The 25000-nt window shown below is 37.5% G+C and overlaps 2 protein-coding genes across 10 annotated transcripts in view; both read right to left on the reverse strand.

Moving 5' to 3' along the window:
• The window catches only part of LOC311297691 (protein NLRC3-like), a 31345-nt gene extending 8169 nt beyond the window's left edge, over positions 1 to 23176 (reverse strand). Inside the window, exons 1-5 of one of the 2 annotated variants that reach the window (XR_014628865.1) lie at positions 22876 to 23176; positions 18730 to 20811; positions 14550 to 16274; positions 10045 to 10116; positions 2130 to 2245 (exon numbers count right to left, since the gene is read on the reverse strand). Coding sequence is in view for 1 of the 2 variants with exons in the window: in XM_084420096.1 (XP_084276222.1) it covers positions 10045 to 10116; positions 14550 to 15859 (1382 nt within the window). In the remaining variant the exon portion in view is untranslated. The remainder of the gene's footprint in view (positions 1 to 2129; positions 2246 to 10044; positions 10117 to 14549; positions 16275 to 18729; positions 20812 to 22875) is intronic. The other variant, XM_084420096.1, reaches the window with a different exon arrangement.
• Positions 1 to 25000, reverse strand: part of LOC311297683 (NACHT, LRR and PYD domains-containing protein 3-like) — a 432890-nt gene that overhangs the window by 92060 nt on the left and 315830 nt on the right. The gene's annotated exons all lie outside the window — the stretch shown is intronic.

Below are 25000 nucleotides of genomic sequence, written 5' to 3' on the forward strand. Positions count from 1 at the left end.
ATAGGCCTACACTAACGTTATTCCATAACGTTATTCCACATTAACACTTGAGAAAAGATAACTTACATTTACATTTACATTTAGTCATTTAGCAGACGCTTTTATCCAAAGCGACTTACAAATCAGGACTAAATTAAGCGAGTTATCATGAAGAGGCAAAATACAACAACAACGCAAGAAGTGTTCAGAATACGAAGTTCAGGCATTATTCAGAGTAGCATAAGCATGATAAGTGGGATTTTAAGGGAAAGGTATTTTTTTTTTTTTTTTTTTTTTTTTTTTTTTTTTTGAGTTTAGGTGCTCATGGAAGAGATGGGTTTTCAGCTGTTTTTTGAATGTTGTCAGGGATTCAGCATTCCGGATGAGGGTGGGGAGAGTGTTCCACCAGCATGGAACTGTGAATGAGAATGATCTGGAAAGTGATCTTGTGGCTTTCTGTGATGGAACCACGAGACGTCGCTTGTTGATTGATCGTAGGCGTCTGGTGGGGATGTAGGCTCGTAGGAGTGAGTGAAGGTAGGAGGGAGCTGTGCCTGTGATAGATCTGTAAGCAAGCGTCAATGCCTTGAACTTGATGCGAGCAGCGAGAGGTAGCCAGTGCAGAGAGATTAACAGAGGGGTGACGTGGGCCCTCTTGGGCTCGTTGAAGACAAGACGAGCTGCAGCATTCTGGATCATCTGAAGAGGTTTGGTAGCACATGCTGGAAGTCCGGCCAGAAGAGCATTGCAGTAGTCAAGCCTAGAAATGACCAGGGCCTGGACGAGGAGTTGTGTTGCGTGCTCAGTTAGGAAAGGTCTGATCTTCCTGATGTTGTGCAGCGCAAACCTGCATGATCGAGCTGTCTTTGAAATGTGATCTGTGAAGGTCAGCTGGTCATCAAATGTTACTCCCAGATTTCTGACCGACCTTGATGGTGTGATTGATGATGAATCAAGCTGGATGGTGAAGTCGTGCTGTAGAGACGGATTGGCAGGGAGGACGAGCAGCTCAGTCTTTGCCAGGTTGAGCTGCAGGTGATGTTCCTTCATCCATGTGGAGATGTCTGCCAGACAGCTCGAGACCCGTGCAGCTACTGTGGGATCATCTGGTCGAAATGAGAGGAAGAGTTGTGTGTCATCAGCATAGCAGTGGTAGGAGAAACCATGTGCCTGTATGATGTGTCCCAGTGATGTAGTGTAGATGGAGAAGAGGAGGGGACCGAGAACTGAACCCTGGGGAACCCCTGTGGTCAGTTGATGTGCTCTGGATACCTCGCCTCTCCATGCGACTTTGAAGGACCTACCTGTGAGATAGGATTCAAACCAGACGAGTGAAGTTCCTGTGATGCCCAGTGATGAGAGGCTGGACATAAGGATCTGATGGTTCACGGTGTCGAAGGCAGCAGACAGATCAAGGAGAATGAGGAGTGAAGATTTGGAAGCAGCTTTTGCAATCCGTAGGGCTTCTGTGACCGACAGTAATGCAGTCTCAGTTGAATGCCCTTTCTTGAAGCCAGATTGGTTGACATCCAGCTGGTTGTTTAGAGACAAGAAGGATGTTACTTGGTTGAAAACAGCTCTTTCAAGTGTTTTTGCAATGAATGGTAGGAGAGAGATGGGTCTGTAATTCTCTACAAAAGATGTGTTTAGCGTTGGTTTTTTAAGCAGTGGAGTGACCCGAGCCTGCTTGAATGCTGTAGGGAAGGTGCCAGTATGGAGGGATGAGTTGATGATGTGTGTGAGTGCTGGTAGAAGTGTGGGAGAGATGGCTTGTAGAAGGTGTGAGGGGATGGGGTCTAGAGGGCAGGTGGTAGGGTGACTGGAGAGGAGAAGTGTAGATACTTCTTCCTCTGTTAGCGGCGAAAAGGAGGACAGAGGGGTATTGGCTGTGGGAGGGGTCGGTCTGGGTTCCTGTGTGTGTGGAGCTGAGAATTGACTGCTGATAGTTGTTGTTTTGTTGGTGAAGAAGTTTGCAAAATCATCGGCAGTTAAGGAGGAGGAGGGTGGTGGTGGAGGTGGACAGAGGAGTGAGTTGAATGTCTTGAAGAGTAGTCGTGCGTTGGAGGAGCTGTTGATCTTGTTGTGGAAATAAGAAGATTTTGCAGCATGAACATCAGCAGAAAAGGACGAGAGGAGAGATTTATACATACTCAGGTCAGATGAGTCTTTTGATTTGCGCCATTTCCTCTCCGCTGCCCTGAGTTCGGTCCGGTGTTCACGAAGAACCTCAGATAGCCAGGGGTTAGAAGGAGTAGCGCGTGCTGGCCTGGAGGAGAGAGGGCAGATTTTGTCTAGAGTAGAGGTTAGAGTGGAGCATAGGGTATCCGTTGCAGTATTCACATCCAGAGATGAGAATTGTGAGGGTGGGGGAAGAGAAGAAGACACGGCAGAGGAGAGGTGGGAGGCCTACCTCACCTCACTCCTCAGCGGGATCTATTGCTCCTCATATCAGCACTGTTCTGAGGAAACTTTTCTCCAGAATTATTAGGTAGGCTATATTATGCCTCACTCGCGACGCGCTGTGTTTACAGCTGATGTGGGCGTTTCACAGGTCTGAAATGGTTCTCAGAATTTGCATTTGAATAGCGCGCGCTCTCCGGGGTGTGGTCAAATTACATTTGAATGAGCTCGTAATGAGCTCGACTGGAATCGCTCTCTTTTAATACAGATTTCACAAAATGAGAATATTTGTTTTTTATATAAATTACTTCATTTAAAAGAAGAAAATTCAAGCTTCATGCCTGTGCGTCTGTATGCCGGTTTGACTGAGTATTCGCTGAGTTACAGTTCATTTTCGGACGCGTTTCAGAATGGACTTAAAGGACAAGTTCGGTATGTTACACTTAAAGCCCTGTTTACAGATCGTTTCTGATGAAATAGAACGGTTAAGATTAAAATTTGGACACATGCTGCTGTCCCGAGAAATTTAGGTTTCTTTCGCTTTCCCCAAAACCTCCAGAATGGGTGCATAGGTGCACTGGAACAGTCCTTCCTAAAACGCATTAAACTTTCGTTTACAAAGACATGAAACTCCCCGAGTGGTCAGGGGTGTTCACTGTTATGTTCACACAAAAATCGCTGCAAAAGATGCTTTCGAACAGGTGTTTTACCATTCGTTGTAAAACTGTGGACCTATTTTTCCAAACGCCTCACACCCGTACATTCTTCCGTTGAGAACTTGAATAATAGACACTCCAGCCCAGTTGGTGGCGATAATGCACCTTTGCAAGCAAACCACCGGCATTTGTTTGCGATCCGCCGTAAAAAAAAAAAAACACAAGAAGAAGAAGAAGAAGAAAACAATCCCATTTCAGTTTACGCGCGTAGTAATACCGTACCTCACATCACATCCAATACAAGTCAATGGAGTTGGACAAAAACTACGATAAAACCTGTTGGAAAGCATATTTTGCAGCGATTTTTTTGTGAGCATATCAGTGAACACCCCTGACCACTCGGTGAGTTTCACGTCTTTGTAAACGAAAGTTTAATGCGTTTTAGGAAGGATTGTTTCAGTGCACCTATACACCCATTCTGGAGGTTTTGGGGAAAGCGAAATAAACCTAAAATTCTCGGGACAGCAGCATGTGTCCAAATTTTAATCTTAACCGTTCTATTTCATCAGAAACTATCTGTAAACAGGGCTTTAAGTGTAAAATACCGAACTTGTCCTTTAACTAACAGAGAGAAGGCAGAACTCGCATCACGTTTATTTTTCTTTATTTGGCAAAAAGCACAACACTTTGTTTTTATTGTGAGTATACACAAAAATAATACACATTTAACAGAATCGATTGATGTATGAAACTTGTTTGTAATATCAAAGTCAACAGAGCAAAATTAATTTCTTTTGAACTGATAAGAAAAAAAGCGAGCTGGTATCGCCGGCGATACCGCCGACCACAGGGGGTTAAACCTTTGACAAAATCATATCACAACATTTTAAATCTGTGTTGGCGCTGCCGCTGACCCAGAGAGCGTTGTCATGAAACAGCTTAAATAGAAGTTTAAAGTTCAAATATAAACACTCATGTCTATGGTAGCGATCAAAATGGAGTAAATCAGCTTTTGATAGAAACAATCGCAAATTGCAATTCTTAAAAATCGCAATACATATCGTATCGGCACCCAAGTATCGTGATAATATTGACTGGGGAGATCGGTAATATCGAATCAGGAGATAGGTGCATCATCCCAGCCCTAGTGAGTGTGTGTGTGTGTGTGTGTGTGTGTGTGTGTGTGTGTGTGTGTGAGTGTGAGTGTGTGAGCTTAATGTATTTGTAAACATTTTGAGCGAATTGCTTAAAGTTATTGAAACTTTAGAGTGATTAAGAAGCATGGATAAATGAACAATAAGGAACGGGACGTGCTTGATTTAAAAGCACATTAGAGCTCAAATCTGAACTCACACAATGGCTTCTTGTGCCGCCTGACAGTGTGTCCCGTTTAGTGGCGTTTGAATGGTCAAATACACACAAAATTACATAAAAAAACCCCATCTTGCTTCTTGTGCGATGAGAAACTCTTGAAAAACGCCTTAAAACGCTAAATTCACCTTTACTGTGCATGCATAAAACCCCACAAAAGATCACTGATATGATTCAGATAGGAAAATATATAATAAAGTTATCGCGCAGTTCTTCTGACAGGATAATTTTATTTAGTAAAATATCTCACTGTTCACTGATGGTCCAGGTCACACGCAGTCGCCATGTGTTTGGTCTAAAACACAAAGCTCTCATGTATTGCCGCAGGACAGCAAATGTGAGTAAATTCTGTCATGTTATTATCATACTTTCGGTGATGTGTCTGTGTTCATGTTCTGGTCCACGGCACATAGCGTTACCTGACACACTGTCACCTACTCTTATCCCGGCTCTCTGTGCCGCTGTTGCCTGGAAAAGGCAGTGGTGACAGCAGCATGAAGGTCCTGTGACGCTGGTAGACTATATAGTACAACCTTATTTGTAGTTTTATAAAATGATGCATTTCTCATGGCCGGTTTTCAGGGACGACTTAACTCCAGACATGACTTCCGCTTCTTCTCGGATTCGAGAAAGGGGGCGGGTCTTGGTCGAGTTTTGAAGAATATTACTTTGGAAGACTTTTGAGAAGTTGGTTAAGCAGGAGTTACTGAAGCAGGAGGAACAGTTAGACCCTCTCCAGTTTGCTTACAGGGCTAGCAGAGGTGTTGAGGATGTAATACTTACATTGTTAAATTCCCTTTATCAACATCTGGAATCCTCAAACACTCATGCGAGTCGATAAGAAGGAGCCTTCTCTTCAGCATTTAATACTATTCAGCCCTACTTGTTGGCTGAGAAACTTAAGTCTCTTTTTAACTTGAGCTCTAACTTAATTGGCTGGATACTGGATTTTCTGTCGAACAGGTCGCAGTGTCAAGTCAAGTCAAGTCAAGTCAAGTTTATTTATATTGCGCTTTTCACAATACAGATTGTATCAAAACAGCTTCACAGTATTAAATTAAAATAATACATCAATGTTTGTTTCTAGTGGAAAATGTCCATGTTTGGTAATGCTGATCAATAGTATTGTTGATTGATTAATTAAATTAAATATCCCCAACTGAGCAAGCCAAAGGCAACAGTGGCAAGGAACTGAAAAAACTCCATCAGGTGACCTAATGGAGAAAAAAAAAAACCTTGGGAGAACCCAGGCTCAGTCGGGGGCCAGTTCTCCTCTGGCGTCTATGAACTAGATGTCGGATTTAACTGTAAGATTAAAAGTATTATATGAATGCCTGGCTGAAGAGATGTGTCTTTAATCTAGTTTTAAACTGGGAGAGCGAGTCTGAGCAACGAACAGTATCAGGAAGGCTATTCCAGAGTTTTGGAGCTAAATGTGAAAATGCTCTCCCTCCTTTGGTGGATCTGGATATCCTAGGTATGACCAAAAGCCTCGAATTTAGTGATCTTAAAGAGCGCGATGGATTATAGGGCGATAGAAGACTGGAATAGACTGGAGCTAAGCCGTTTAGGGCTTTATAAGTCAGTAGCAATACCTTGTAATTAATACGGAACTGTTAAGTGTGTTAGGGTTAATGGTGTTTTATCCTCAAAAGCCCTTACCTCTACAGGCTCTCCTCAGGGCTGTGTTCTTTCACCATTGCTTTTTATTTTATATACAAATGACTGTAGGAGTAAGTATGAGAATAGGCACTGTGTGAAATTTGCAGATGACACTGTTATAGTGACCCTTTTGAATAATGATGAGGATGGGCATGGCCCTGTGGTTGATGATTTTATTGCGTGGTGTGAAAACTTCTGTCTATCAACGTTTCCAAGACAAAGGACATGGTTATTGATTTCCGTAGATTACAGCACAGTGTTTCACAAACTGTTATTCAGAACATGAATGTTGAGACAGTTGAAGAATATAAATATTTAGGAACCATCATTGACAGCAAATGATCTTGTGAGAGTAACACAGTTGCTGCCTGTAAAAAGGCCCAACAGAGACTTTTCTTCAGGGGTTTTGGGGGAAGGAGTGTCTCCATTGATGTGTTGATGTGTGTCCTGTGTTGTGTTTACAATGTTGTTGCATCTGGTGGTGCTTTTCTCTGTGTGTGTGTTTTTTAGCTATCCTGCTGCACACTAAATTTCCTTCTCTAAGGATAAATAAAGTGGAGCTTGAACCTGAAACTGACCAAACACAATTTTACCATGGTCTTGCAGGCTTTTTTTCTCATAACTTTTTATTTGCCCTATATTAATAAAATATGTATTAAGTAAGGAATAATTGACGACAGGCCGTTGAATTATTAGAAAAATAATGCACACCCGAGGTGTAATGTGGTCACGACGCAAAGCGGATTATTCCGCTTATACTACAGTTACCACACCTCGAAACACTGTTCAGATGATGTATTTCAAGACTGTTGTTAAGTTTTTGTCATTAAAACGCTCTTGTATGTAGGCCTAATTTCTTACGCATCTAATAACATGCCTCCGCTGCTAATTCCAAAACGTCATCTTAGAGTTAGTAACGGAGGTTTGAGCCACTGATAGCAGACTAATGCTGGGGACACACTGAACGACTAGCTGACACATTCTCTGACTGTTTCCATAGACTGCAGCAGATCTTAAACACCGACTGTGAACACAGACTGAACGCGCTGAACATGCGTGCATGATCAGTCATAAGTATCAAATTACATTCATAATCGGCCTTACAGTAAGTGTGTCCCCGGCTTTATGCAGTTATTAATGCAGTTATTAGAGAGAGAGAGAGAGAGAGAGAGAGAGAGAGAGAAGCATGTGCGTCAATATTATTATTTATTTATTTATTAATTCAATTCGTTTGAATTAATTCGTTCATTCTTTTTTTTCTATTAGTGACAGTAGACTAGCCTAATAAATGAAACACAAAGCCCTTTTAACAAGTAGGCCTATCAATAATTATTTATTTGTTATATTATCTGCAAAAATTACGAAAACCCGTGCAGCTATCAATGTATTTATATATTCAGTTTAATTTTCGATTGATTATAGCTTGGACTACATACTTTATTTATTAAACTTAAAATGCATGTTCCATTGATTGTGAAGTTAGACACTGAAAACTGGGGCTGCATGGTTTTTCTTGTTATGAATTATCCTATTTTCCGTTATTACAGTTAACTACGCGAAGTGATATGGAACTGTAATGCGGTCAAGACCTTCCTGGAACTACCTGCGTTTCCCTGAAAATAATTGCACACCTTAGAACCTTCGTCAACCAATCAGATTCAAGCATTCAACGGCCCTGCAGTATAATAATAAATAAATAATTAAAGCTGCAAGCAGCCTCAAAGGGGCCAAGCCCTCCAATGGTTCCCTGGGTTCAAAAAGTAGCTAAAAATACTTTGCTTTCAAAACTTTATAAGAAACTTTAATAACCAAAGTATTCTTACTATAGCAGTGCGGAGCCGCAAGAACAAAAACAGCACAAATTGAATATACATGTAAATGTACATCAAGCACCAACAGCAGTGCAGAGACAATTTTATACACAATTTCAAAGTCGCCCCACACTGGTCTCGAACCCACGACCAGAATGGTTCGGGATTCGTGACGCATGGTTGAACCGATTGCGCCACCCAGAGGACATGTTTTACAAAGCTGCAGAGGAGAGGCTCCAGTGTATGAATGAGCACACAAAATCATGTTAACGAGATTAGCATGCTAAGCTATCTTAATGCTAATGTTAGCTTATGGTTATCCTGATAGCTGAAGAGCCACATTAGAAAAAATGGCATCTGGTTAACATGCTAACCAATTATTATGCTAAGCTAACTAGCACAAGGCAACAAACACAGGATAGGTCAACTTTGGAGACGAATATCTCGGGAACGGTAGCGAATATCAAAAATCTGTTCAGTCATTTCTGTGCGGCTTGGTCCAAAGATCATCTGAGCGAACTTTGGGCAAAATTGAGCAAGATTTGAAGGAGGAGTAGCGAAAAAACTGTTTACCATTTGCTTCAATATGGCGGACAGTCACATTGTTGGAAAATGACAAATGAGATATCGTCGGAATCTACATAATCCAAGGAACGTAATGACACAAAGTAATCCAATTTTAACCTATGTTTTCAAAAGTTATAAGCGTATTTGCAAAACACCTTATACCTCTGGAACACTAGGTGGCGCTGTGTTCAAAGTTCTCAGGTACCTTCAGGCCATGCTAATGATGATCCTTACCAATTTTGGTTCCGATATGTCAAATACTTTATAAGATATTGCAATTTATGACAAAAATCTAAATGGCGGACAAGTGTTTCATTCAATCCTGGCAAAATCGGTATCCATCGGTATACTTCCGATGAAGCGTACCAATTTTCGTTTCGATTGATAAATTTTTGGCCGAGATACAGCCTCTGAACCAATTTTGGGTCGACCTCGTTAACTTTGTGACACCATAACTTTTGAACAAACTTTAATAAAAAAAATCTGTTCAGTCATTTCTGTGCGTCTCAGTCCAAAGATCAGTACATTTTTGTCAAATTTGGTCAAATTTTGAAAGAGGAGTAGCGAAAAAACGTAATACTGTACTTTTCAAAATGGCCACTACTGTAATGGGCGGAGTCTTAATGGACTATATTGGTCTTGATCACCATGATGAGAGGAATCAAGTGTACTAAGTTTCATTTTTCTAGATCAAATGGTTCAAAACTTATAACCCTTTGAATGTTGAATTTTTGAACTGGTGGTGGCGCTATAGAGTTGGTCCTAGAGACTCCAAAATTGCTCCAATTACTTTTCATGACCATATGTACAAGTGTGCTAAATTTCATCATTTTCCTACTTATGGTTCATAGGGCTGCCATAGACTTCCACTGGGAAGAATAATAATAAGAAGAAAACCAACGGATACAATAGGGGCTATCCCCTTCGGGACTTGGCCCCTAAAAATGTATTGAAGCAATTCAAAATATGCTAGTGAACTTTCTTTTATAAATTTGAAATCCGAAAAAAGTGGCTGGTAAAATTGGGCATCCACCAGCCACTGTGGTATGAATGTACCCACCCTGAATATTAAAAGGCCTACATTTCTCATTCGGCACGAATCCAAATGTTTCATTATTTGGATCAACCATTTAGATTATTTAAATCATTTAGTTTCAATCATTTAGATCAAACATGAGGATTTAACTAAATCAATATCAAGAATCAGGAAACAATTAATTCAATATATCAGTAAATTTAACTGTTATTCTAAGAGATTATGTCTCTATGTGAGGGAGAAAGATTATATAAAACTGATTAAATGGAATACATCAGTTTTTTTCCACTAAATATAAATGTATTAACATTTAAATTAAATAAAAATTAATATAAAAAATATAAATATTTACATACATACATTATAAATGCATATATTTGAAAATAAATTTCTTACACAAATTTCACAAAAAAACAGTTAAGTAGATCACAAATCAGGTCAGATAGGTGGAGGGTTGGTGAAGTGTGACACTCATATTTTTTGTTAAACCATTAATTTATAATGTTTAAGTAAGAAATGTTATAATGTTTTAACAGTGATGATTGTTCTCAGTGTTACTTACTCAGCGGATCTAGTTGCTGTAACCACAGGCAGCAGCTTCTGGAGAACTTCATCTGCTGTATTTTGTGTGACACTAATGGAAAATAAAAAATAAATAAGTTAATTATTAATGCTAACAAAAATAATAATTATTGATATATGAATATCAATAATAATTCATATCAAGTAAATAATACATTATACCTTCCTAAATACCCTCAAATATATATTTTAATTAAACACTGCTTTATAAAGGTATTATCTATCTATAACTGTAGAAGCTTGTATTCAGCCAACACAGATTTGTTTTTGCTTTATTTTGTCAATGTCACTGTGGCAGGTCTATTACTCTACATTTACACTACAACACTATTTTGACATATCAGATTTTTTTGTCCTGTAAAATGCGTATATTTTCAAGAATCAAGAAGTATTTTGTGTTAAACAAGTTGTTTTTGAAATGAGAAGTAAGCTAATAGTGATAAAGTCACATTAGCTGCCACCGCTGGGGAAGCGCGCGCGCACACACACACACACACACACACACACACACACATACGGTGACGCATTGCTGCCACATACATATTATTTTTTCCTCCCAATTATGTCGTAATAACGAGATCTTATGTCGTAATAACGAGATCTTATGTCGTTTTAACGACATCTTTTCTCGTAATAACGAGATCTTATGTCGTTAAAACGACATCTTTTTCTCGTAATAACGAGATCTTATGTCGTTAAAACGACATCTTTTTCTCGTAATAACGAGATGTTATGTCGTTAAAACAACATCTTTTTTTGCCCTTATAAGGACATGTGTAGTCATGTACAAAATATGCCTTTATCCACATAAAATTGACAGCCTATCGCGCCTTTATCACACGTTCAAAAAGCTTAAGCAAATATAGAAGCCCCCAATCATGCAAAATTAATCAATGAGGCCCTTTTTTGAAAATATATTTTATATAGGCTAGGATTTTTTATATTTTATATTTTATATATAAGTTTTTTTTAATATGATATATTATATAGGCCTAATAAGATTTATTTTTGTTAATATGCTATATCTTCATTACCTAGAGATATAATTAAACAAAAAGTAGTCAAAACACATCTAACATCTAAGTTGTTTATTTTTTACAACATTGTGTTCTTATTTTGTTTAATTAACGAAATGTCAATCTTCGTCTTTATAACAGAAGATACAATACAATACAAAAATCTTCAAGATAACGGATTGTCACCTTATAAACAGTCCTTTTTTAATGGAATAATACACCCTTATAATAAAGAAAAAGCTTCAGTGATAAAGAATATGAACGCAATGCATTTAATTATACGTTAAGCGTTTTCCTTCCATAGAAACCCTTTATTATAAAGAAAATAGGTGGCTCTTAACGTGTCTTTCTATGGGAGGATGGCATTGCGGTGCACAGCAAATATTCAATGCATTCAATGCAAATATTCAATGGTATTCAATGCAAAACAAAAATGAAAAATACAAGTAGCCAATAAAATAAACAAATTATTGTGGCATTAATTAGCCCATAAACAATATTTATTTTAAAGCCTAAACGAATTTGTTTAAAGAAAAACACCAGCGTTGGGCGTTTATCTGTATAGGCTAAGTGTTTCAGCCGCCCTTTTCAAACTGCCGCAATAAAATGCAACAAAATTTGATTAGTTAAACATGAAGAGGATTATCCGTCTGGCATGGCCGCTCGCTCTAACGTTAACCTAGATAAATGTTCGATATTATGAAGCGCATATCCAAGTGTTTGTGCGGAGTGTGGAGCGCGCACTATGACATGGATGGAGGCGCCGGTGCCATCACTCGCATTTTCCTATCAACAGTGGAAACAACTTAAAATACTCCATCATTTCTGGTCATACAGAAAATAATAATACATCAGTCGCAACTACTTTTATTTGTGTAAACTCACAACAACAAGAAAGCGGTGTGCTTTTGTAAAATAAAATAAAACAAACAGGGCGCGCTTTCATGATCTCTGAATTGGAGCGCGCCTCAAAAATGAACTGAAAAACAGTGTATAGACAAGCCTCACAGACATGAGAAATATAACTATAACGTTTAAAAAAAAAAAATGTCCACCAACGAAAAACAAATCCAATCGAAAGCAAATACGGTACCATCTGATAATGTAATCCTGTCTGTATGAAAGGCGCATCTAGGCTACATTACAGCGGAGATGTATGGAGATACAGTGCAGGCAGCCTACACTGAAAAGACTAGTTCATTAATAAACAATTAAAATGCTTCGTTATTTTTTTCAGATACATTTATTATATCATTAGCCTACTTTTGCCGGCGCTTTGCGGCAAGTTTAATGCTTGCGCTTGAGCGCGGAATATAGGCTATAGCCTACATGCACCCAGCATTGAATATAAACGTGCGATTAGTCCTAATTGCTTAAATGAATGACCACTAATCTAGAAAAATCCTTTAGTCTATGGCAACTCTAATCAATAGCCTACAGTTAATATTTGACATTATTTCATTAGTAATTAGTATCCAGCTCTTCACATTTAATTAGTTGAGCTAGCATAATTAATGAACTAATAAAATAATAAAAGAAAATTTTAATTAAGATACTAACCATATATTTCTATATAGCATTGCTTATTCCACCACACAAAGGACTGTTTATAAGGTGACATGTGAAGATTGTAGGCTGTATATTGAAGATTTTTGTATTTATTGTATTGTATCTTCTGTTATAAAGACTACATTTCGTTAATTAAACAAAATAAGAACACAATGTTGTAAAATTTTCTGTTTTGTGTTTTGACTACTTTTTGGTTAATTATATCTCTAGGTAATGAATGAAGATATAGCCTATTAACAAAAATAAATCTTATATATAATATATTATATATAAATAAAATCTTATAGGCCTATTTAAAATATTTTCCAAAAAGGGCCTCATTGATTAATTTTGCATGATTGGGGGCTGCTATATTTGCTTAAGCTTTTTGAACGTGTGATAAAGGCGCGATAGGCTGTCAATTTTATGTGGATAAAGGCATATTTTGTACATGACTACACATGTCCTTATAAGGGCAAAAAAAGATGTCGTTTTAACGACATAAGATCTCGTTATTACGAGAAAAGATGTCGTTAAAACGACATAAGATCTCGTTATTACGAGAAAAGATGTCGTTAAAACGACATAAGATCTCGTTATTACGACATAATTGATGGGAAAAAATAATATGTATGTGGCAGCAATGCGTCACCGTACACACACACACACACACACAGTGTTCGAATTATACCGTGACTGAAGCATCGAGTCGCTCTGCTAAAATTCGCGCACAGCAGCTTCTGTGAACATAAAGCCCGCCTACTGTGACAGACCAATGAGGCTCAGATGAACACACACACACACACACACACACACACACACACACACACACACACACACACCCTGTCCTCTATTTCTGACGTGCGCTCTGCTCGGCGCCGCTCCAGATTGAAGATGAAGAATGCGCTGAATCGGTTTATAACAAGACTGAAACGAACACGAATTTGTGTAGCCTACACATAATCACACATTTTTAGGGGGGCTAGGCAGAAGTTTAGGGGTGAAGCCCCCTTAAAAAGGGCCTATAGTGACGCCTATGTGACGAGCTGCTCATAACATTTACCACAAAGCACAACGCATGATGATATACATGGCAGTCAAGACCATAGGCAGAGATTAAATTAAATTATTTTTATTATATATATATTAAAATGGATTAAATATATATCTAAAATTGGAAATGGATTATTATTGATTGACAGGGTCCTTCTGAGGCTTGTAGACTCGAGTCCTCAGCATTAAACACTAGAATGAGACGCTCTAGTAAGTGTGCATGGCTACGTCACACATGTTCCCGCCCCACGGTCACGGCACAAAAATACTATTAAAACTTAATTTTGGAAAAATACTTTATATTAAAAAATCTTTATATTAACTGCCTTTTTTATTAATGCAATACAGTGAATGACAGCCGTCTGTGTCTCCCAGTGTCTTACATTATTGTCAGTTTAGTGTTCAGTGATTAATTTACACAGAAACATAAGATAACATGTATGCCTTCATCTCCGAATACATTATCTGTGTCTTACATTTCATAATGAACTCAGATAAACTCAGTGACGACTCGTTTTCCATCAGTTCTTTTACGTGAACTGGAATGTGTGCAAAGGATTGTGGGGGATTGAAGAACACGAAGGATACACTTGATGCATCCTTCAAAATGAGCAGAATTAAAGACACAAAATGAAGTCTGTCTTCAAAATATCCTTCAAACTGAGACGGCCTTCAGAGGCGCTTGATGACGTGGCAGTCGAGATGTGCAGCCTTACTAGGACACAGCCACAGTTTGAGGAACACACGCAAATGATGTACAATATCCCAGAAATCAATCTGTGCCCCGTGATTTAAACACCTCTGATCTCTGAGTTTCTCTTTGTTCATAATGTTTTATACTGTAATGATTGCATTCAGTGTTACTTACCGATCATTTCTGACTCCAATTAAGTTCCTCAGGTCAAACTCCAGCAGTGTCTTCTCTGAGGACAACAACACAAACACTAAAGCTGACCACTGAGATGAGGAGAGTTTCACAGCACGTAATCCTCTGCTCATATGAGGTTTAGCTTCGTTCACTAGAGAAAGATCACCCAGTTCATTCAGACAGTGAAACAGATTGATGTATTTATCTGGAGAGGGATTCTCACTGATCTTTTCTTTAATATAGTCAACTGTTTTCTCATTGTTGTGAGAGCTGTTTGCTGTCTGTGTCTTCAGTTCTTGTAAGAGACTCTGATTAGACTTCACTGACAGACCCAGAAGGAAACAAAGGAAAAGGTCCAGATGCCCATTTTTACTGTCTAAAGCCTCATCCACAGCTCTCTGATGGAGATCAGATAGGGAAACTGTGTCTCCATTAGTTGGTTTGGTAATCTGGTCAAACACATTGATGTTATTGTTGATAAAGGAGAGATGCACATATAGAGCTGCTAGATGTTCCTGAATGCTCAGATGAACAAAGCAGAAGACTTTCCCCTGACACAAGCCCAACTCCTCTCTGAAGATCTGAGTGCACAATCCTGAGTAAACTGATGCTTCTGTCTCATCAATGCCACACTCGCTCAGGTCTTCCTCATAGAAGATCAGGTTGCCTTTCACAAGCTGCTGATAAGCCAGTTTCCCCAGTTTGACAATCATGTCTTCATCTTTCACTTTCTTCTCATAGTCCTTCTCATGTTTGATGTTGGTCTGAATGAGCAGGAAGTGTGTGTACATTTGACTGAGAGTCTTGGGAATCTCTCCTCTCTCTGCTTCACTCAACATCTTCTCTAGAACAGTGGCTGAGATCCAGCAGAACACTGGGATGTGACACATAATAAAGAGGCTCCTTGAGGACTTCAGGTGTAAGATGATCCTGTCGGCCAGACTCTGATCACTGATTCTCTTCCTGAAGTATTCCTCCTTCTGTGTGTCACTGAAGCCTCGTACCTCTGTCACTCGATGGACACACTCAGAGGGGACGAGATCCGCTGCTGCTGGTCTGGAGGTGATCCAGATGAGAGCAGAGGGAAGCAGATTCCCCACAATGAGGTTCGTCAGCAGCTCATCCACTGAGGCTGATTCAGTCACATCACACAACCTCACATCGCTCTGAAAATCCAGAGACAGACGACACTCATCCAGACCATCAAAGATGAGCAACACTTTATACTCATCACTGGATATGTCCATTTCTTTGCTTTCAGGGAAAAAGCGATGAAGAAGATCTGAAAGACTGAGTGTTTTGTCCTTCATCAAGTTGAGCTCTCTGAAAGCAAGTGGAAATATGAGCTGGATGTCCTGATTCTCTTTCCCTTCAGCCCAGTCCAGGATGAACTTCTGCACAGAGACTGTTTTCCCAATGCCAGCGACTCCCTTTGTCAGCACAGTTCTGATGGGTTTGTCTTGTCCAGGTAAAGGTCTAAAGATGTCACTGCATTTGATCAGTGTGTCCTCTGTTTCTGCTCTCCTGGACTGTGTCTCAATCTGTCTCACCTCATGCTCATTATTAATCTCTCCACTTCCACTCTCTGTGATGTAGAGTTCTGTGTAGATCTCATTCAGGAGTGTTGGGTTTCCCTGCTTTGATATTCCCTCATACAAACACTCAGACTTCTGTCTCAGATTTGATCTCAATGTGTCGAGGACTTCAGCAGGTTTAGAGTCATGGCTGTAAGATTAAAATACCACATTATTACACAAGTAAATAGCAATGAATTACAAAATGGATTATTTGTTTGCTATATTATGGGACACAGAACATCATTAGGTTTCTGAAATGTTTTAATCATTAATCATGTGTATGAGAGATGTGTGATATGAATTGCAGAACCTAAAATTAAACAACAGCAACAAAAGTCCTGCATTTTACCTGAAACCAGGATACATGCTTTCATTAAAGTCTTGTGGTTGAATCACAGGCTTGAACACAGTTTTGTTTTTAACTGGTCTGAATGGTGAAATTATGGGCAGAGCGTGGCACAACCCAACACTTTCTGACTTTCACAGTTTGTGTAAATCCACTTGGGGTTCAGAGTATTAACAAACTAAAATATTTTGTCAATAAAATACAATCATTCACTTTTTCATTTAATGTCATTTTTTAGTAATTAAAAATAAACAAAGTTTTGAGTTTGACAACGAACAAACCGCAAAATTGATGATGTCCAGCATGATTCCACACATAATAATAATTAATAATTTCTGAACATTGACTCTCAGTCTTTATTCACCTTTTTCTCGTGGTTTCTCAGTCGATTTCATAAAAGTTGTTAATGTGAATTATATCGCTAACATCATAGAATAGCATAGTTCTAATAGGGCAGGGGTCGGCAAGTAAGTTTGGCATCTGGCCAAAGAAAAGAGCCAGAACACAGTCAAAGGATAATTTAAGAAATCAACTAGATTTGCCTGTGACAGACTGACAGACTGTGTCTTTAGTAACTGGTAGTGAGCTGTTACTCTGTGTTAAATCATGTAGTAGGACAGTCATTAAAGGGATGGTTCGGAGTAAAATCAACCCAGGGTCCTTTGCACCATGACCTCGAGCCAAACACGTCCACCGTCAGTGTTGTAGTAGGTAGGCAGGTTTTTGTGTTCATTTCTATTGCATTACGATTGAAAGCAGTATCAATACTGTCAAAAATATGATGTGCAGACAGTGCAGTCAAGTTCGGGTGTGTGTCTATGCTGTTTAAATGAGTGTTCTCATTGTTGTGATTCGCGGAGTTTTGACGAGTTGTATTTTGACGACTTGATATTATTTCTTATTTTATTTTTATTTTATTTTTTTATTTTTATTTTTTACTGATTATGAACACAAATTAATCACGACAAACCAAATTAATTGTAATTGTATTAATTATACCACTGATGAAAACAAGCTGACAAGGTATTTTAGGCCTACAATTCTAACATAATTTTTCATGAAAAATCATGATTGTATTTATTTATTATTCGAAAGTAAGGTTAATGTAAGCAGCTTCTTGCAATACTCTCCTAAATGCATTATAAAACCCAAGTGCAAACATTACCGCTTTAATGACCGTCCTTTATTTTTCAGTGCATTTGTTTTACAATATATGGCTATTACTGTCATGGGATTTATATTATAACTATTATTATGTAGTAGTGTAATGTAGACACAACTAAAAGAGGTTTGAATTTTTCTTTGTTTAATTTGCACACTGAATATGGGGCTTTTAATTTTTAACTCTCAAATTGAACCAGATTGATGAATTTAACATTAAAATGCACAAAATTTTCTTACAGGGGGGCAATATCCCCAAACCCCCCTAGAAGGCCCGAGGTCCACTCACCACAGATTTACCAAATATCCTGTGAGAAACACTGGTATTGCTATGCCAATGCAGTTTATAGCTTGTTTTTAGGATTAATCACTGTGGAGTATTCAATTGTAGTAATAAATGACAATTTTGTACTTATTTCATCTGTTAACTCTCACTCGTTCCTGCTCGCTCATTAGTTTGGGGGTGGGGGGCGTTCAGGGACCTGGATATTGAATAGGCCCAAAAAAGGTTGAGAACCACTGATTTACATAAACAGAGAGAAGTAGATCCGGCTATAATGTTCTTCCGCAAGACGCAGCGCCAACAGTATTTAATACCTTTAAAATGATGTTTAATTGTGTTCCGAAGATAAACGAATCCCGTTTCTCACTTTCTCCACAGATTCAAAGGTCAGAAGCTGTTTGTGTGCTAATGCTCTGAGAACATTATGTAAGTTTTTTTTTGTGATCATCTTTTTACCATGTTACCTATTTACCTATTTTTGTTCTTTTGTTTATTCTTCAGTTTTGTTTAGATCCACTGCATTACACTCACACAGGTGGCCTACATGTAAATGGATTTATATTATCCGTATTATTGTATATTATTTTTTATTCATATTTTATCGCGTATATTTTGTTTTCTCAAAATCCCAACATTAAACGTGCAGTTAACAAATGATAATCACTTAAACAGAATGATGTTAAGTCTATGTTAAATATATAATGTAATAATCTATAAGCAAAGTCATATTTAATTTCACTCATTCACTTCACCTTGAAAGCAAATATGATCCATGTGTCCCAGTGCACTGAAATATTTAATTAAAGTACTTACTATTTTGATGTTTGTTCTTCGTTAATATATCATGTGTTCTCCTTCACGGCACAGACTGAAAAACACCTTCAGTTGAACTGAACTTTGTGTTCAGAAAAGAGTATGTAGTCTAACAGGTTTTTCTGGATTCGGCACATGATCTACTCTGACTGGAGAGAGGAAATAAACCACAGAACAGCATCAGTCCCTGAAAATCACATGAATCCTGCAGAAAAATTCTTGTTCTCAAATCAAAACATACACATACTCTGTAAAATACAGGATAAGATTGAGTGAGATCCCCTGGAGTAAGAGGATTTTTTAATGCTTAAAGAAACACAAAATACCAAACAAACCTCAAAAAGACAAATATTAAGACAATTCCAAGAATTAAATACCAGCAAACAGAATAAATAAACAACACAAACCTAAAGAAATGTAAAGAACAAAAAGAATATATAAATTAAATACATAACATATTATCATCAAAAAATACCTTCAGAAGATTACATAAGGGCTTTTTAGTTACACATGAGTCTTAAAGATTTGTAGAAGATCATTAAATATTTATGGTAAAGTAAGAATGTGGGAGAGTTCTTACAGAATCTGAATTTGTGTGTGAAGTAATTGGCCAACAGCACAATATTGTTAACTTAACATTCATCATCATAATTCAAAGAAAAAGACAAATATTTTATAGTTTAAACATTAAATGCCTCTGCCACCGGCTGGGTTGCCACGTACAACGGTAATGCAAGATGTGTCCCAATTCGAAGGACTACTTTTAAGTTGTTTCCGCAGGTAAACTCTTTTTCCGCCGGCTGATTTCCACCCCGTCAGTACGATTCCGGCGCTCCAACACCCCAAAACATCCCTCAGACGCACAGATCCAGTGGAGAATTATCCCGCTCGATGGAGAAGAGCCGGTGGGGTTTTTGTCTTTTAAACAACATCTCTATCAATTTAACACATTTATAACCAAAGCCAAAAAACTTCACTGCATGTAAAATAATTGTATGTTCTACAGTATCGAATGCCTTATAGAAATCAAGAAACAAAACAAACCCATCATCCTTAATCAAATGTGCATAATAAATTCAATCCAAAATAAGTCTAATATTGTTGTGTATTAACCTTCCTTTAATAAAAACAGATTGGGTTTCACTTATAACTTGACTCAACCTCAATTTTAGCCTGTTTGCAATAGCAGATGTAAGAATTTCATAATCAACATTGAGTCGGGTAATCAGTCTCAGATTATCAATAATTCTTTTGTCTTTGACTGACTTTGGGATAAGAATGATCAACCCTAGTTTCAAAGTTGGAAGTAAAGAGTTTGATTCAAAACATTCCTTTAAAACTTTAAACAACAAATCTTTTATATCCTCCAAGAATCATTTGTAAAAATGTGTAATCAAACCATCCTGAGATTGACCTAAAGGAACTTTTCAATAGCAGAATCAATTTCCTCCAATCTGATGTCTATATCACAGCTTTCTTTCAATTCAATATCAATCTGTGGAATAAGTCTTTTATGTTTTCTTTTTATGTTTTCTAGAAATTCCTTACCATTTTTGTCAGAATATGAAGAAGTTTAAATGTCACTATAAAATGAGCATATTTCCAGGGATATTAATTTTGGGTCTGTGATTACCTCATCATTAATAATCAAACTATTGACTGATGCTTTTCTGCTTCCTCTTTTCTAACTGATAAAAATATGCTGTATTCTTCTCTCCTTCTTCCAACCATTTTGCCAAGGCGGAGACGACCCCTCGGGCGGCCAGGGCGGAGACGACCCCTCGGGCGGCCAGGGCGGAGACGATGCCTCGGGCGGCCACGGCGGAGGAACAGACACCGGCTCAGGAACAGGAACAGACACCGGCTCAGGAACAGGAACAGACACCACCGGCTCAGGCACTGGAACAGACACCACCGGCTCAGGAACCGGAACAGACACCGGCTCAGGAACAGGAACAGACACCACCGGCTCAGGAACAGGAACAGACACCGGCTCAGGAACAGGAACAGACACCACCGGCTCAGGCACTGGAACAGACACCACCGGCTCAGGAACCGGAACAGACACCACCGGCTCAGGCACTGGAACAGACACCACCGGACACCAGACACCAAATGTCATATTTGCATTAAAAGTGTCATAATTGAGGGAATGTCACATAATGACAGTTGTCATAAACATGCATAAAACCTTCATATTAATGACGTGTCATGTCAGTCTTATGCACACCCCTTCAAGTAAAGTGTTGCCAATTTTTTTTCACAACGATTATTTTTTTTACTGTACGCTAAATTTAGTTGGGCATAAAGGCAGTACAACAAATATTAAAAATGTAATAATTTAATATATATATATATTTTTTTTTACATCGTTTATGTAACTTTTTTTCAATATTAATATTTGTAATCTGTATATATATATATATATATATATATATATATATATATATATATATATATATATATATATATTTATATATATATATATATATATATATTTTTTTTTACATTTTTAATATTTGTAAAAAAAAAATCCGGTAACACTTTATAATAACTGCATGCTATTAATCATTAGTTAAGCATTAGAAAACAGTTAATTCATAATTTATAAAGCATTAATAGACACCAATAAGCAGTTTATAAATACAGCTATAAATGCTTTATACTTGATTTATAAGCATATCTATAATGTGTTTAATAAATGTATTTTCATACTTTATTAATGATCAATTTATCATTTCTAAATGTATTGTAAAGTATTGCATTATTTACAAAGCAGTTATTTAGGAGTTGTCAGTGGTTCATAAGATCACTTAGAAATTGTAAGTAAATAATTAATAAACTATTTAAATGTACATTCATACATATTACTATTCAGACATATAGTAATAGTTACTAAGTGTGTTAATAAATGGTTTATTTATTGGAGAATGGAGAGTCTTTGAATCTCCTTTATAAATGATTTACAAGGCATAACTAGTCCTCGCTTTAGATGAGCTCACAAACATAGTGAACTGACCACTACTAAATGCTTTATAACTATCTGCATCTACTACATTTATTTAAACTTTCTAAGTGATTTTATGAATCACTGGCAACTCCCAAATAACTGGTGTGTAAATAATGCTATACTTCATTTAGAAATGATAAATTGTTTCTGATGTTTGTTTGAAATGGTACAGAATCTGTTCACATCAGTGATTAATATTCAAATGAATGAAGATAAACAAGCAGATGAAACTCTGTTTTCATTGGTATTTGTCACTTTTATCACATGAATGTTTTATTATGTGTTGGAAATGTTTGTAATGAACCACAGCTTCTTCTACCTCAGATATTACCCAGAATTCCCGCAGGACTGAATGTTTACTTGTTTTTCATGTGTAAAATTAATATTCTCGACATTCCAAGAACCAGTTTTTGTTTGGTGTAATGTGGCCTGATAACACTTTACAATAAGGTTTCATTAGTTAACATGAAGCAAACAATACTTCCACTGTATTTATGAACATTTCTATGATCAACAGTTGTATCTGTTAACATTAAAGCTCTATGAACGAACATGAACATTTTGATTAACATGAACAATGGTTACTAAAAGCAAATGTGAAATAAAAAATATTGCTTGTTTGTTACTACATTAATAAGACCTTATTGTAACATGTCACCTTTGACTTTTATTATAATCATTTTGTGTGTTTTTTCATGATAGTGAAGGTGAGATGTGAACAGGTAAATAATATTACAGTTTTTTTTTTACACGTATAATGGATGTTATTTTAATTGAGCAGTGATTTGTTAAAGCTGCAGCGTGTGTGCGAGTGTGTGTGTGTTCATACGCTGGTGCTCAGAATGACTTTAAAATGTTTGAAATAGTTATTTTTACAGCACTGAATAAAAATCACATGAATGACGTACGTGTGTTTTGATTGTTTTTAAGTATTTGAGTATTTGAAGAAATTTATTTAAATGAAAAGTATAGTTATTTATATTTTGTTTTTGCCCCCATTTTTCATGAGCTGAACTCAAAGATCTAAGACTTTTTCTATGTACACAAAAGGCTTTTCTCTCAAATATTGTTCACAAATCTGTCTAAATCTGTGTTAGTGAGCACTTCTCCTTTGCCATAACCATAACTAACCATACCATAACCCCACCGCCACCATGGGCCACTCGATCCACAACGTTGACATCAGCAAACCGCTCACCCACACGACTCCACACACGCTCTCTGCCATCTGTAACTGTAGATTGTAATTTGCAGTGAAATAAAAGGTGTTTCACTGCCGCCTCATCAGGTCTGTCAGATGATCGCTGAAATCTAAATGAAGTCTTCATTTATAACAGTGAAGTCACTGTATCTTCAGTCTCTGTTGATTCTGTTGACTGTGAATCTCTGTAGTGGATCCTTATTCACCATCAGATGATCATCAGAAGATCAGACTGTCATCTATAAGTCCTAAAATAAAACACACAAACAGTCACATATGCAGTATGAGATATTACATCTGTCACATCTTTTCATAAGAGAACTAACTAGATAATATATATTAATTCATCCTCAAACATGATCATATAGCTTCTATCTGATGCTCAAAGTCACTTTACAAAATCAATAGCACATGAAAGGTCACTTTCACACAGCGGACAGCTGATCCAGAACCAGCAGAAATGATCATTACACTCACTACACATTTAATATCAGTTAATAACAGCCCAAATCTCAGATTATCACACACATAAGTCTTTACACAGAAAAAGCGGCACAGAAACCAAATCTGAAGCGCCATAAAATCACCAAATGTGCATTCACACAGAATGTTTATTGTTATTGTTATCTGACGCGGCATAAATGCATTTACACAGGAATTAAAATCACAGGAAATAATACTTTGAACATTACTATTTTAAAACTACAGTTTTCACAAAGTGTGATAAAATGAATTAAATAGTAAACAAAGAAATAAAACTCGATAATAAAACTCTAAATAAAAATACGTACTTTCAGATTTCCTCTGTGTGATATAGCGATCTCACGCTTTGATGTTTGTCATAATTCTGTGGTATTGAGAGCTGTTTTCTATTTCTAAATAAAATTGTTCCAGATGGAACAAATGATACAAATATATTATGAATTATTACACCGGGTCGATCACCGCAGGATTAAAAGAGGTCGAAAGTTTTTTTTTTTCATTTTTTCAGGCAGGTCGTGTGTGTGTGTGTGTGTGTGTGTGTGTGTGTGTGTGTGTGTGTGTGTGTGTGTGTGTGTGTGTGTGAAATATCGTCCTCAAGAAGATGATTTCTGGAATATAATATAACACAGTGACGCTGAATAAGCATTTAGCGTATCTGAGAGAAATGTAGAAGCGCGTTGATCTGCCAGTCTCTTCAGAGGAAGATTACAAACGGCGAAAGCCAGTTGATTACACACGTCGACGACTCTGTTATTTTGGTGGTTTGCAAGTACAGGACACTTTTACTGTATTGTCCATTGTTGGCTGACATTTTTTAGTTTGGCTAAAACAATATGGAGCTCGGCCAATATGTTTAGTCTTCCGCTTCTTGACTCTCGCGCCGCCTGTTTGGTTGTCATGACAGTGACGTAGTTTAGAGTGGCACAAGTTCGTGTTCATTTACACTGAACCAAAACAATATCAGAGTCGTCTTTGACACTAGGAGCAAAAAGAGCATATTTTAAGTTTGCTTTAATGCGGCATTGTGTCTTTCCACAGAACTTTGAGCCGACACAGAGCCGCTTTAGAGCAGCCTTAACTCGCTGTGTGAAGACGCCTATAGAGACAGTTAAAGGGGAAACGCTGGAAATAACATTTATATTATTTTTACAATCAGTCACAACAATATGAGCAGAATTAAACTCATTAAACACAGTTTAAAGTTCAAGACCTATAGAAACTGAGGCTGAATTTAAGACTCTTTATCTGATGATCTCAGACAAAATATTTACACACACACACACGCACACACACACACACACACACACACACACACACACACACACACACACACTGTGTGAGCCATTGTGTGAGTGCCAATTTGAGCTCTAATGTGCTTTTAAATCATCAAGCACGTCCCGTTCCTTATTGTTCATTTATCCGTGCTTCTTAAAGGAGCATTTCACCCATGGATAATTGATCTTTATTGAAAGTGGGTCATATATGTCGTCGAAATGTAAAATAAATTTCGAATTTGGTGCCTTCTTGACCGAGGAAAGACAGAAAGTAACTTTTGTCTTTCGCATTTGTATGAAAGA

The sequence above is a fragment of the Rutilus rutilus genome, assembly GCF_951802725.1.
Source record: "Rutilus rutilus genome assembly, chromosome: 9".
NCBI classification, from domain to species: domain Eukaryota; kingdom Metazoa; phylum Chordata; class Actinopteri; order Cypriniformes; family Leuciscidae; genus Rutilus; species Rutilus rutilus.